At 43.7% G+C, this 14,964-nt stretch overlaps 1 protein-coding gene across 4 annotated transcripts in view; it reads right to left on the bottom strand.

The window, feature by feature from the left end:
* Positions 1–14,964, bottom strand: part of frem1a (Fras1 related extracellular matrix 1a) — a 30,390-nt gene that overhangs the window by 12,386 nt on the left and 3,040 nt on the right. For all 4 annotated transcript variants that reach the window (XR_011672084.1, XM_071378145.1, XM_071378144.1 and 1 more), the window contains 9 exons: positions 6,596–7,038; positions 4,210–4,304; positions 3,617–3,927; positions 3,172–3,368; positions 2,406–2,729; positions 2,084–2,192; positions 1,641–1,772; positions 1,192–1,536; positions 69–211 (listed from right to left, as the gene is read on the bottom strand). Coding sequence is in view for 3 of the 4 variants with exons in the window: in XM_071378145.1 (XP_071234246.1) it covers positions 69–211; positions 1,192–1,536; positions 1,641–1,772; positions 2,084–2,192; positions 2,406–2,729; positions 3,172–3,368; positions 3,617–3,927; positions 4,210–4,304; positions 6,596–6,838 (1,899 nt within the window). In the remaining variant the exon portion in view is untranslated. The remainder of the gene's footprint in view (positions 1–68; positions 212–1,191; positions 1,537–1,640; positions 1,773–2,083; positions 2,193–2,405; positions 2,730–3,171; positions 3,369–3,616; positions 3,928–4,209; positions 4,305–6,595; positions 7,039–14,964) is intronic.

The following is a 14,964-nucleotide window of genomic DNA, read 5'->3' as shown; positions in this document are numbered from 1 at the left end:
TTTGAATTCAATTCAATCCAACTTTATGAATCTGCATTTTTACACGATCCGGTAATGGTACTACTCACCTGAGGTTCTGAAAGGTTTGGTGGGTCATGGAAGTCCGAGAGCACCACTTCGAAGGAGTCATCAAACACCTCATTCCCTAGATGGCGGTAGTAGACCACAGAGTGGAACAGGTCCTTCTGCAGGAAACGGCTGACAGGATAACCTGAAAGGACCAAGGAAAAGAACACCATTGTCATTTTTTACAGATGATTTAAGATAATATATGAGGCTGTGTGATTTAACTGAAACATACAGGTAACTGCCAAAATAAAGGAAACATCAACGTAAAGGGTCTTAATAGGGCGTTGGGCCACCAATAGCCAGAACAACTTCAGTGTACCTTGGGAGAGATTCTACAAGTGTTTGGGACTCTATTGGAGTGATGCGACACCATTCTTCCACGAGACATTCCATTATTTGGTGTTTTGTTGATGGTGGTGGAAAAAGCTGCCTCAGGCGCCGCTTTTTGGGTTGAGATCTGGTGACTGAGATGGCCATTGCGTAGGATTTATATTGTTTTCATGCTCATCAAACCGTCCAGTGACCACTCTTGCCTTTGGATGGGGGCATTGTCATCCTATGGTGGCATAGCCATGGCAACCATAGTAATGGTCTGGGCTATCCGGGGTCCTTGGGACATCCCTAACCCATTGAAGTTGACATTTTAAAAGGTTAAGGTTAGGTAAGGGTAGGGACGTCCCAAGGAGCCAGGATAGCACTGACCCCAAAATAATGGCCTGCCCAGCATTTTTATATATGACCCTAAGCATGATGGGATGTTAACTGCTTAATTGACTCAAGAACCAACACCTGTGTGGAAGCACCTGCTTTCAATATACTTTTGCATCCCTTATTTACTCAAGTGTTCCCATTATTTTGGCAGTTACCTGTATATTTACATTTACATTTAAGTCATTTAGCAGACGCTCTTATCCAGAGCGACTTACTTACTTATATTGAAGTATTGTATTCTAAAACTGGCATATGATTATCAAACTTAACAAGTGAGTCATCGCATAATAAACCTCTGCAAAAGTTCCCCATTGCTATGCCTTGCAATTGCATTCAGCTGGGAACCAAAGTGTGCACAATAGCTGTGCCTTGTAAAACAATGTGGTCTATTCAGAGTGCTCCTCTCCTCACCGGTGAGTCCAGGACCAGGGATCTTCATGAGCTCTCCAGCTTGCGGTGGCCGGGTGATGTTGAACAGGATGTAGTCGTCGCTTGAGTCCATGTCTGAGGCCTGCAGTATGGATCCTCTCAGCAGGGCCGTGTGGCCCTCAGACAGCTCCAGCACTGTGTTGGTGATGAGGAATGGTGGGCTGTCATCCTTGGGCAGGATGTTGATGGGGAACTTATGCCGGGTCTGGTGGCGCCCATCGGTGATGCGGAAGATGATGAAGTCCTTGGTGGTGTCGCTGTCGTCGTGATGGTAGCGCACGGCGCCCGCGAGGATGTCGGCGACGGTGAACATGAAACCCTTGCCACCTGCAGATTATGGACACATAGTGGGGATGTCGCCGACATCCTAGAAGTAATTAAAATAAAATAACAATCAAATGATGCTATTGAAGGAATAATGACTTCTATACCTCTCAGTGTTAGCCTGCCATGCTGGAGGCCGTCGACAGTGATGATGCGTACAGCCTTGAAGTTGTCGTTGTCCACAATCTGGAGCTGATCCCACGTGATTGGACGAGACTGACCTTCAAGAAGACTAAGACCTAGAAAGATCACATTGTGACATAACCATTTTATAATCTGTGCAAGATCTGTGCAGAAGTTGTGTGTCTGGAATACACCCATTGACCGGTGGAGGCTGGTGGGGGGGAGCTACAGGAGAACGGGCTCATTGTAATGGCTGGAATGGAATACATGGAACGTATCAAACATATGGAAACCATGTTTGACTCCGTTCCACGAGTCCATTCCAGCCATTACAATGAGCCCGTCCTCCTATGGCTCCTCCCACCAGCCTCTACTGCCATTGACACCTACCCATGTTTCATGACACCCTGGGTGCATTGACACCTACCCATGTTCCATGACACCCTGGGTGCATTGGTGTCTGCTGTTCTAACTGACATGTGGACCATGATCGGGGTGCTCTTCTCAAAGAAGAAGTCATGTACCTCAAACTCCACCTGTTGAAGAGAAACTACATCTGATGGCCTGAAAAAGATGACAGTCTAGCCTGGTCTCAGATCTGTTTGGAATGTATAGCCAACTCTGTTGTTATGCCAAACAAAATGTTGCCACACTTTTGGACCTGTTCCACCACCTCCTTAAATGCAACGGAAATTGCATTTAAACACTGTGAGTGTGATGGGCCAAACAAAGGAAACAGTAATGGGCACCTCATAGTTCCTACGCTGGGTGTGGGAGGAGTTGGGTGGCTGGTAGCCGATAAGCATGTCGTTGAGGTCCACCCAGGTGAAGGAGAAGATGGGTCGCGTGTGGTCTGACAGGTGGGTGATGAAGCCCTCTAGGGGGGGCTTGGTGATGTTGAACACCAGCAGCTGTTTGGGGGTCTCTCCGTCCTCTGCGTCCAGGGTGGCGGTGGAGAGGGGCGTGAGAATGAATTGGTCCACTTCCAGGATAAACATGGACATGAAGGCTGGCTTGGGCGGCTGGTTGGGAACAGCGCCAAGGATGTGGACAGGTATCCAGGCCCGCTCCGACTGCACATACAAACGCAAGCATAAGCACATAGACACACAGTCAAATCACTAGGCTACCCTGGGCGGCAGGGTAGCCTAGTGGTTAGAGTGTTGGACTAGTAACCGAAAGGTTGCAAGATCAAATCCCCGAGCTGATAAGTTAAAAATCTGTCATTCTGCCCCTGAACAAGGCAGTTAACCCACTGTTCTTAGGCTGTCATTGAAAATAAGAATTTGTTCTAAATTAACTGACTTAAATAAATAAAAAATAAACAGACAAACAAGGCATTCTACCGTGAGGTTGTGCATAATTTACTTCCTGAATTTCTTAGTTGAAATTAAATTGTCCCGAACTTTCGCAGCATACGACATTAACAAAGATACAGTACTTTCACTGATTTCAAGCCTTCAACATTTTGGTAACTTCTAGAATTTTTTTCTGATGAGAAATAGCATGAAGTACCTGGTATATGCTCCCGCTCCTGGTGTCGGTGAGGTCCAGTCGGAGGGCGATGTAGTCTACGTCTGGAGACGGTGGGTCTATGTGCTGGTACCTCAGGCCCATCACCAGGAACTCATCACAGGGCACTTTGGTAACCTTTGCCAGCTTCAGGCCCTTCAGGCAGTCCTCAGTCTTACACATGGCCCTGGCCTTGTTATCTGTACGATTTAGAAGAAGAAGAGTGAGGTTAGGGAGAGGTGTTCAAGGACAAATAAATGATTTTGGTTGGAATTCATGGATTACACTGATTTCTCATGCATTCAAATTATTTCAGTTCATGTTGAACACTACTTTTAAAACATCCAACATTCTGAGTTTGCCAATAATCTACCAATTGACTGTATCACTAATCTTGTTACCATTACTACTAATATTTTATAATAGTAATACTATTATACATCCATACCTAGCTGCTGCCGGAGAGGAATGAAGCTCTCCGGCTCATCCCCTCTGGCCTCCAGCTGGTCTGGCTCCCCAATGACCAACTGACCATGACCCGGGAGGTGTGTCTCATGGGTGTTCACACGGATGCTACACTCAAGACTGGTCATCCTCTCATAGTGGAAGGACACCACGTTGCCATCCAGCGTGTCGGACAGGCCGTAGAACTCTGGCACCACCAGGGACTTGGGCCCTAGTTTGATGATGTTGCAGTCGGGTTCCATGATCTCCACATGCAGGAAGAAGACCTCCGTAAAGGTCTCTGTCTCTGTGAACCTGGGGAGAAGACCATCTAGTCACACTGAAAACAGTACCAGTGGTCATAACTTCATTTTACAAGTGGGGCCAACTTTACAGGGAGGAGATAAGTGAGTACAATACTTAGTACAATAAAGAATTCCTGTTGCTATGTACTCTGTTATGCAGGAAGTGATGTCTTCAGTCTCATTCAGTACCATTTTAGTTAGTTAATTCAAAATGGGTAAAAAAAAAAGTCATTGTAATTACAATACATGTAATCATAGAACCTCTGAATAGAATTTGGATAGATGCAGGTACCTGTAGAGTCGTAGCTTGACAGTATCTTCTTTTAGTATCGGGCAGCCATTCTGAACATACTTTACGTCATCAGCCAGGTAGTGGCAGTCAAATACCTACAATTATGATGTGAAAATAAAATCAGATGTATCCGAAATACAGCCGTGGGCTACTGTAGCCTTTCAAGAAAACAAATTTCCACATTATCACTTAAAAAAGAAATAATCTTCCTGCTGCAGGATTATTATACTCCCGCGACAAAACTGGTCAAATAAGGTTCCCACATATGTAGTTTGAGGCTTAGTTTATTGCAGTAAATCTTACAAGGGGCATAAAAAGTGTGCTCAAAAAACACCAGCTAGATAGGAGAGAGAGCAAAAATGCTAATAAAACCAAAAGTTGTTTTTCCTCTCAAACAGCGAACAGAAAACATTCAAACCACTGTCTTGTTTACCCATTGTTCAAGTAACATTCAGAAGAAAAACAAAACAGAGCAACCCAAGCTGCACATAAACCAGAGGTTTCTTCCTGTCATCTGGTAGTAATGTAACGTTACCATCGTTGCTTATTTAGGATAAATACTCTCTACAGTCACCACCACATAATTAGCACCATTTAAAGCCACTACTTGACGTTTGATGTTGTTCATCGTGAACAACAAGTAACAGCGGTCTTAAAAAGGGCTACACAGTAACCAAACAACTCACGAGAGTGGGTGGCAACATTTCCGGCTGTGTAGGGGTATCTCATGTCATCTCAGACATGTAGGCTACTAGGGAGGGCACCGGGAAAAGCCCTGAGTCTGTCAACAGACCTTCATTAGGCCTGGAGGCTGCCTGTCTCTCCCTGCAGACAACGGCTCAATTAGTGTCCAGGGTCAGACATAGAATGCTCAGATCTACCTTCCTTTTCCTCTTCTGAGGATCAGACATATCAGTTTCAAGGGGTTCCAATGACTAATGACATCCACTTTAATACTCACATGGTTGAGTTTGTATAGCAACTGCCACCAATTGCTAATATTAGCATTTTCTACGAATTTTCTAACCAAAAAACATCTTTCATGCCCAAATCATTAAGGGCCGGTTTCCAAGACACATATTAAGCCGAGGACTAAAACACATCCTCAATAGAGAATCTCCATTGAAAGTGCTTTTTAGTCCAGGATTGTTTTGTCCAGGAAATGAGCCTCTATGGCCTAGAGCAGGACATAAGTGGTCGCTTAGGGCCCCTGGAGTGTTGGAATAGTAAAATACACAAGGTGCAAGTAAAACATGTGTTTGTGCAGCAGCACTGACAGTCCGTGCCCAGGTGCCCTGACTTCCAGGGAGCTCCCATTTATTTTGTTAGTCACTCTCACTCAGATATCATTAACATGGCATAAGTCATGGCAAAATGTGTAGAATTGCAGGAAATTAGCTTTAAAACGAAAAACAGTATCTCTGCCCAATGGCAAAAGGAGTAGAATTGCATGAAATGTATAAAAAAAATCTAAATTTTCTCCCTGCTCAATGGCAAAATTTGTAGAATTACATGACTTCTCTCTGTCCCCTGGCAAAATGTGTAGAACTGCAGAAAACTTGCTTTAAAACGGCAAAATATATTTCTGCCCCATGGCAGAATGAGTAGAATTGCATGAAATGCGTTATAAAATGTCATTATTTTCTTTCTTCCCCATGGTAAAATGTGTAGATCTGCAGAAAAATTACTTTAAAACTGGTACATGTTCTCTATGACCGATGGCAAAATTTGTAGAATTGCAGGAAATTTACTTTAAAAAGTAAATGTTTCTCTCTGTCGTGAAGGGGGGGGCACTAAAACATTTTGTCCACTATTAAGGGGGGCTCCCCAACCAAATATCGCTTAGGGCCCCCAAAAGGCTAGAGCCGGCCCTGGCCTAGAGCCAATTGAAGAACTGCTGAAGAAACATACCATGGTACATACTGTATCACAATCCCCCTTGTACCTAAACCTCCTAATATAACAGCTTTATGGTCTGTTTTTATGATCAGCAATTAGGACAATGTGTTAAGCGTTGTCAGGGATTCTCATTATGGAGGAGAAACATGCCAGTGACACACTGTTATTAGCGTTTTACTGCCAGGTTTACCCCGGGGCAGTTGTCTGTCACTAACCCTTTTCCTGGATAGTGAAAGGTTGTTCAGACTTTTGTTCCAGTTGTAACAGGTAGGACATTTCCAGAGGTCCACCACCACTAAGTGGTAAACAGGTAGGTAAAAATACATCTTACTTGGGGTCCTGTGTCCCATGTGCTGAGTGTTTCTGCCATGGGCAGGGTTTTCAATGTGTGCTTGTCTCATCCACTCTTAGATGACTATTCAACTTACAACTGGAAAAGCAATGGTTACCACCTGTTGATCTGCTACAAAGAAGCCAGTTACATTACCTGAGGTGTCAGCGTCCCCACCCTCTGCGTAATTGGCTCGTTGAGCACCACTTCCACCTTGCAGGCGTCCTTCACCCGGGGGATGTGGAACTGCAGGTCCCCCTCCTGCAGGTAAGCCGACTGGCCCCTCTTCACCCTCAACCCTAGGTTAGTCTTCACCAGGGAGCCGTGTGACCCTCCAGCCACGACTAGCAGCAGCAGCCAGGGAAGTGCCCGTCGCAGTGCCCCTCTTTGTAAACCCATCACTGTCCCTGACTCAATGGAAGCCTGTCTCCTGCTTCTTCATGGGATGGGTACCAAAGCAAAGTGGAGACAGTTTGAGTTATAAATTGCGAGTAGGTTGTTCTGTTGACCGCTGTGCAGATGTGGATGTGACAGATTTTCTTAGGAGTTTGTGGTTATCCTCCTCTATGGTAGTGACTGCTTCACTTGTAGTGGACGGGCTGAAAAATAAAAATGTTTTGTTAGTCAGTAACTCCTGAACTAATGTGCAATGGTAATGGAAAATAAGCTTTCAGAACATCTAAAAACACAGTGTATCAGATTACTAGACAATTTGTCAAGGAGATCACTATTGCAAATAGTGTATAAAGATGTTTACATATAACACATTATATCATACTATTTGTGAGGCCGTTTTGTAAGAAAAATGACACAGTTGTCTAGTGTCCACCATGTCCATCATCAGTTCAAAATGATGTCATCCATTTCATTCCAGGAAGGGATAGTTTGGTTTGCTGTTTCTGAGTTAATCAGCAGTATACCTTAGCTGTTTTCTCATGTGAGGAACAATGGTGTCCTTCATTTGAGACCGTTGCTCACAATGTCTAATTGGTCACAGGTCTTTGACAAAAGCTTGTATTTGGCATCTTGCCTGTCTCCTTCTGCTTAGCAACGAGCTTAGGAGGAGTTAGAGTGGTTTCCTGTGTCAGAGATTCTCCAGCTGGATATTGTCAGAGATTCTCCAGCTGGATATTGTCAGAGATTCTCCAGCTGGATATTGTCAGAGATTCTCCAGCTGGATATTGTCAGAGATTCTCCAGCTGGATATTGTCAGAGATTCTCCAGCTGGATATTGTCAGAGATTCTCCAGCTGGATATTGTCAGAGATTCTCCAGTTGGATATTGTCAGAGATTCTCCAGCTGGATATTGTCAGAGATTCTCCAGTTGGATATTGTCAGAGATTCTCCAGCTGGATATTGTCAGAGATTCTCCAGCTGGATATTGTCAGAGATTCTCCAGCTGGATATTGTCAGAGATTCTCCAGCTGGATATTGTCAGAGATTCTCCAGCTGGATATTGTCAGAGATTCTCCAGCTGGAATATTGTCAGGGAGTCCTCCAAGAAAGCCAACACACTTCCTGAGAAAGAGCTTTCTGTACCTGTGGTACTCAGGATAATGTCTACCGTTTCTTCTCTGTTTAGAGTTTGAACAGAGCCAAATAAATAATGACAATGAAATGTAAGGATGAGGTCCTCTTACAAGTAGTACCACTTTGTGGAATCAACTTGGCCACAAAAGCCTTGTTGGTAAGATCATATAAGATGACAGTGTCTCTGTAATACACTCATGGATTAGAAGAATTAAAAGAATGAGCTGGATAAGCCTTGACCTCTCCCTGACCTCAAAACATCTGGATAGTGTCTCCAACACAATTACCCAACATGCTCTGGCAGTGAGAATTTTAGGACACAACCTGACTGCATTTCTTTGGTTCATAGGATGAGGGGCCGGATACTTTCAGAACTGCTGTATTTCTCCATAAACATGGACTAACAACCCTGCATGGAATAAATTATAATGGTGCTAATAATGCATTTATGATTGAGAGACATATTTTCCCATCTTCCCTTCGGATAACCAATTGTTGTGGACTGGCACTTTAGCTGACCACAGGAATCCCTGCCAAGGACTAGTTCTTAGGGTAGCTCTTGTAGCCTGGTAGTGTCAGGAGGGTGAGTGTTCAGTCTGGTTTAACCAGGCTAGTGTCTCAGCACGTCCATCTGAAGATGAGGTGATAACATGAAATATACCCTCTCTGAGCCTAGGAACTTCACAAGCTTTGAACTAGGGTCTGGCTGAGAGAGACCTGTCTCATCTGTCATCATTGAACACACGGCTAAACAAGGTTCATTTCCCTGACTAGCAGTATAATGAACTGCTACTGCTGTGATAGATAGTTGCTGTCACATTCTCGCTCTCTCTCACACACAAGTGCACACACATATCCGGCAAAAGTCACTCATTGTCTTTAGGACTTAAGTTTGTGCATGTGGAAGCGGGCATGCCATTTCCAATTTAATTTACTAAAAACAAAAACGCAAATGAGCAAAGCCACAAATTATTAATTTGAATACCGGTGTGCTGCAATTCAAGAGTCATTCTTGTGAGTGATGTTGATTTAACACAGGTGTCATATTGCACTGATTGCGCTGACTCACTTTGACCTCTTATGCGGCCTCTCATTGTCTGCTCTGACGAAAGTGGCTTTAAGAAGAGTTTAGCTCTGGGATTAAGCTAAGCTACAACTGGCGTACAGTTGAAAGTCTAAATATATAAATAATGACTTATCAAACTCAATATCAAAGCAAACCGGATTTCCCCTTAGTAAATCATCTTTATTAAGAAAACAAAGAGGAAGTAGTGAAAAGCCCTGGGGGAAGTGAACAGTAAATCCAATCATCATAACGAGCCAGGGGTCGGATTTCTCCTGTCTCTCTTCCTGAGTTTGGAAGCGGTCCTGCAGTCACAGACATGCCTTTGTTTGCTCATTCCTTTTCAGTCATTTTTACTCCCTCCTCCTGTAGGATGACTCCTTCCCTCCTTCCCTCCTTCCCTCCCTTCATACAGTGCATTCGGAAAGTATTCAGACCCCTTCCCTTTTTCCACATTTTGTTACTTTAAGCATTATTTAAAAATAATAATAATTGTATTCCCCTCATCAATCTACACACAATACCCCATAATGACAAAGCAAATTTTTTCTCTCACATTTCTTAAAAATAAAAAACAGAAAAGGTTTGAAAAACACGCAAAATACCAGTCCCAAGGTCAACAGTGAAGAGGCGACTCCGGGATGCTGGCCTTCTAGGCAGAGTTGCAAAGAAAAAGCCATATCTCAGACTGGCCAATAAAAATAAAAGATTAAGATGGGCAAAAGAACACACCTAGAAGGCCAGCATCCCGGAGTCGCCTCTTCACTGTTGACGTTGAGACTGGTGTTTTGCGGGTACTATTTAATAAAGCTGCCAGTTGAGAACTTATGAGGCGTCTGTTTCTCAAACTAGACACTCTAATGAACGTGTCCTCTTGCTGAGTTGTGCACTGGGGCCTCCCACTCCTCTTTCTATTCTGGTTAGAGACAGTTTGCGCTGTTCTGTGAAGGGAGTAGTACACAGCATTGTACGAGATCTTCCGTTTGTTGTCAATTTCTCGCAAGGAATAGCCTTCATTTCTCAGAACAAGAATAGACTGACGAGTTTTAGAAGAAAGTGCTTTGTTTCTAGTCATTTTGAGCCTGTAATTGAACCCACAAATGCTGAAACTCCAGATACTCAACTAGTCTAAAGAAGACCAGTGCTATTGCTTCTTTAATCAGACAACAGTTTTCAACTGTGCTAATATAATTGCAAAAGGGTTTTCTAATGATCAATTAGCCTTTTAAAATGATAAACTTGGATTAGCTAACACAACGTGCCATTGGAACACAGGAGTGATGGTTGCTGATAATGGGCCTCTGTACGCCTATCTAGATATTTCATAAAAAATCTGCAATTTCCAGCTACAATAGTCATTTACAACATTAAGAATGTCTACACTGTAATTCTGATCAATTTGATGTTATTTTAATGGACAACAAATGTGCTTTTCTTTCAAAAACAAGGACACTTCTAAGTGACCCCAAACTTTTGAACGGTGGTGTATGCAAATATGATATTTCAAAAACCTGTTCTTGCTTTGTCATTATGGGGTATTGTGTGTAGATTGATGAGGGAAAAAAAGATTTAATACATTTTAGAATAAGGCTGTGACGTAACAAAATGTGGAAAATGTCAAGGGGTCTGAATACTTCCCGAATGCACTGTATATGCAATCCAGTACCACGCACCTCCAAAAGCTCTGCTTTCAAATGCGGTCTATCCTCTGCAGCCATAAACACACTTGCTAAGACCAGACGATTTATCGGTCTATGTCTCAAAATAGAACGTGACCCTGAAAGACAGGTGATAGCAGAAGAATTTGACAACCAACATTATGCATATGATTTTTCAACAGTGACTATCAGGAGCCGTGTGGAAGAAGCCCTTTTGCCACCCATGCAACTGGCACATGACTGACTTGGCTGTCTCTCCAGGGCATGTTGATGATGACTGACCTGAGGTTCTCGAACACTCTAACCACTAACTCACTGATCTAAACCACACATACACACTCACACACACTGCCAAATACAAATGGCTGATCTGATGAGGGGCCTTTAAGACTATGTGCAAAGCATTATGGGACGGTATGAGATGGACTGAGGCCTAGGCCTGTGGGGAGACATCAGAAGCCCCCTTAAGCAGATTTCTGATGGTCTAGTTTTAACTTTGTTGCTTTCCCATCATAGAACTTAATCTCAGAGCATGAAACATTAGTCTATTTTAACCATATTCGGTTAGGAGTGATTTAGACCGTTACCTGAGTAGGGATGCCCAACGGCATAATAAATACTGCTAGGTGAACATCTGGGTGTGTTTGTAACAATGGAAAATCACTCGGCCTCCATAGACAATTGAGAGAGTTGAAATATTGGCCATTCACGTAAGTGTTTCTGAAAACATGCATGATACCTAGAAACATAATAATGTGAGAGGATATGGGTGAAAAAGTTCCCCTATAGTTTTAATATAAATTGTTTAATATGTCTGGATTTTTGGCTAATGGTATCAAGCTTTACACTCGTCAACACCCGACTCATATTCCTTACATAATGCACTACTTTTGACCAGAGCTCTATGGGTCAAAAGTTGTGTACTATATGGGGAATAGGGTGCTATTCAGAATGCTGCCCTGGTGCTCACAGTCACCACATCATGAATCAATTTGGTTCCTCTGCTCTGGATGATTTCCTTGAAGGTGCAACTGCAGTCCTTCCTTACTACAGTAATAATGTATGACTTGAGACCAGGGGAGTTCAGTAGGTCATACCGTAGCAAAATTGATTTCCAACCGAAAGCAAAAATGTGCATTCTTAATGGACAAATTCAAGTTGTACCTCCCTAATTAAAAATATTTCAAAAAATGTTCTCCCTTCTAAACATGACCTAGGACAGAGTGACTGTTTTAGCTCTGTACTTTGAAATGTTCAGATCTAAGACTGCTCTTACATTACCAACCACTTCCAAGCACAGTACAATACCTTTGCAATACGCCATTCAAAGCATGACTGACATGTGCAAGTGTTGCAGCCTTTCAATTTACAATGTAAAGGCGGCTGTGTTTTGTAGTTAACACCCGCCATTTTAATTCTAACCCTGGTGACTGTGTTCTTTTCTTTTCCCTGCTCTCCCCTTCTGGAGACCTTGGAACTTGGCCTTAGCCTGAAGGCAAGTGCCAGTTGGTGGTAATGACAGTATTTCCTGATGCAACCTGCTTATTTCCAGATGCTCCTTGGTGCGTTAGCTGTTAGCACATGGGCAAAGTGTTCTGCTGCCTGGGGCTACAGCACACTGGTCCACCTCCCAGCCCAACCCAGGACAGCCACGGCTTGCCCTCCAATCTGCAGCCTTCTTGGTGCCAGAGCTAATAAGAATTAGTGCCAGGGCCAACTCAAAGGGCTATTTACTGTGCTGATGGGGATGGATCTGTCTTGGTCTGGTCCCGGATATGTTTGTGCAGTAGGAGTTGGCAAGATACTATAGCACAAACAGATTTGGGACCCAAACTAATTTTTCAAGCTGGCACCAAGGCTAAGGAACTATATATCACATGTTAGGGTAATGCCTTTGAAACTGTGAGAAACTCAGTTTCCTGGAGGCGTGCACTTTCCCTGAGTGCATTGGCTTTTGTCAGAGCTCAATCTATAAACAATTAAAAGACCCAGTTTGCTTCGTAAAAAAAGGGCCTCAACTCGAAACGGTCGGACCAAGAAGTCAGATTCCTCAGATGTTCCCTAAGGGCCATTTCCTGTGTCCTGTAAGGGGAGCCTCTCCAATACTGGGTGGTATTCATTAGGGCATGCAACAGAAAACATTGAAAAACATTTTGTAATGTAAAACGGAAATGAGCGCTTCTTATTGGACAACCCCTCACTGTTTTTTAGACCATTTGCTTCTATTTGGTGCCTAATGAATATGGCCCGGTTGTCCAAGGAGATTCCTAACAGGGAAAGGATTAGGCTCTATTTGTAAAGGGGGAAAGGGCCAAATTAAAGTCACAGCTTAACACCAGGGACCTTTCCCATCACTAACCGCCCACTCCAACCATCTGCCCCAGCCCCTATATTCTGCATCCCCACAAAGAGAGGCTCCCGGCAGGGTAAACATCACTCCTTGGGCCTGGGTTTTGTTCATTCGGCACTAAACGGAAGAAAAGTGACAAACATGGAGGGACTACTGTGCTAATTTCCATTTTCCATTGCAAAACGTTTAAAAACATGAAATGTTTTCCGTTGTGTGATCTAATGAACACAGCCCTGGTAAAGCTCTGAGAATCAGAGCTATGTGAGATTAGGGAGGACTTATTTTCACTGCATTGATAATGGTGTGAAATATCACCTGTTATGTGCCGAGAATAGTGCTTGTGTGTTTACATGCTGATGGGAGCGAGACAGTGGTGGATTAGCTGCTATCTCTCTGAGACAGTTTGATCTACTCTCTTTACTCTGGACTTTGGTCTTCTCTCAACATTCACATAGCCAACATCTTTATGTCGAGACCTGGCATCCCCCTCACTTACATATTAACACACAAATCACCAGCTGGAATGTGCAGTTAAGACAATCTTGCTCACTTCGCTAGCTTGTTTCTGCTCACTGGGTCAGTGAAGCAGTGCTCACTGATATTTCTGTAGGTTAAAGCCAAAGAAGAGCTTATTCACCTGACTTTCACTACTGTAAGTCCATCCAGTGAACCCAAATATATGTGACACCAAACCAAACAGACCAATAATGCCAATGGTATTTTCTAAACAACAGACCAACTCAAAAGGATTCAGTGGATAATAAAGGGATAAATATAGTATTGTGTATTCAAGTGCTTTCCCCCACTGGGCAAAAACTGGTTGAATCAACGTTGTTTCCACGTCATTTCAACTAAAAATATCTATGCGATGACATTGACTCAACGTGGAAAACTGATTGGATTTACAAAAAGTCATCAATGTAAGGGGATTTCGCCTTTTTTTTCACCCAACTTTTAACCTAAATCCAATGACGGGGTGACATTTTTGGTTGATTTCGTGTTGAATTCACAACTCAACCAAACATAAATCAAAACTACATTTACATTTACATTTAAGTCATTTAGCAGACGCTCTTATCCAGAGCGACTTACAAATTGGTGCATTCACCTTATGATATCCAGTGGAACAACCACTTTACAATAGTGCATCTAACTCTTTTAAGGGGGGGGGGGTTAGAAGGATTACTTTATCCTATCCTAGGTATTCCTTAAAGAGGTGGGGTTTCAGGTGTCTCCGGAAGGTGGTGATTGACTCCGCTGACCTGGCGTCGTGAGGGAGTTTGTTCCACCATTGGGGTGCCAGAGCAGCGAACAGTTTTGACTGGGCTGAGCGGGAACTGTACTTCCTCAGAGGTAGGGAGGCGAGCAGGCCAGAGGTGGATGAACGCAGTGCCCTTGTTTGGGTGTAGGGCCTGATCAGAGCCTGAAGGTACGGAGGTGCCGTTCCCCTCACAGCTCCGTAGGCAAGCACCATGGTCTTGTAGCGGATGCGAGCTTCAACTGGAAGCCAGTGGAGAGAGCGGAGGAGCGGGGTGACGTGAGAGAACTTGGGAAAGTTGAACACCAGACGGGCTGCGGCGTTCTGGATGAGTTGTAGGGGTTTAATGGCACAGGCAGGGAGCCCAGCCAACAGCGAGTTGCAGTAATCCAGACGGGAGATGACAAGTGCCTGGATTAGGACCTGCGCCGCTTCCTGCGTGAGGCAGGGTCGTACTCTGCGAATGTTGTAGAGCATGAACCTACAGGAACGGGTCACCGCCTTGATGTACTTGATGTACAACTAGACGTTGAACTGATGTCTGCGCCCAGTGGATTGAGGCTTTACAAAAAAAAGAAGAGACACCAATCTGAAGTAAGCTTCTCACACATTTCTGACACTGTTTACCCCTCAAAACTCATTGAACATGATCTTACCAGCAGCGTA

The sequence above is a fragment of the Salvelinus alpinus genome, chromosome 31 (genome assembly GCF_045679555.1).
Source record: "Salvelinus alpinus chromosome 31, SLU_Salpinus.1, whole genome shotgun sequence".
Lineage (NCBI taxonomy): Eukaryota > Metazoa > Chordata > Actinopteri > Salmoniformes > Salmonidae > Salvelinus > Salvelinus alpinus.
Note: the sequence above shows the minus strand (reverse complement) of the source record. Positions and strands in the feature narration are given on the sequence as shown.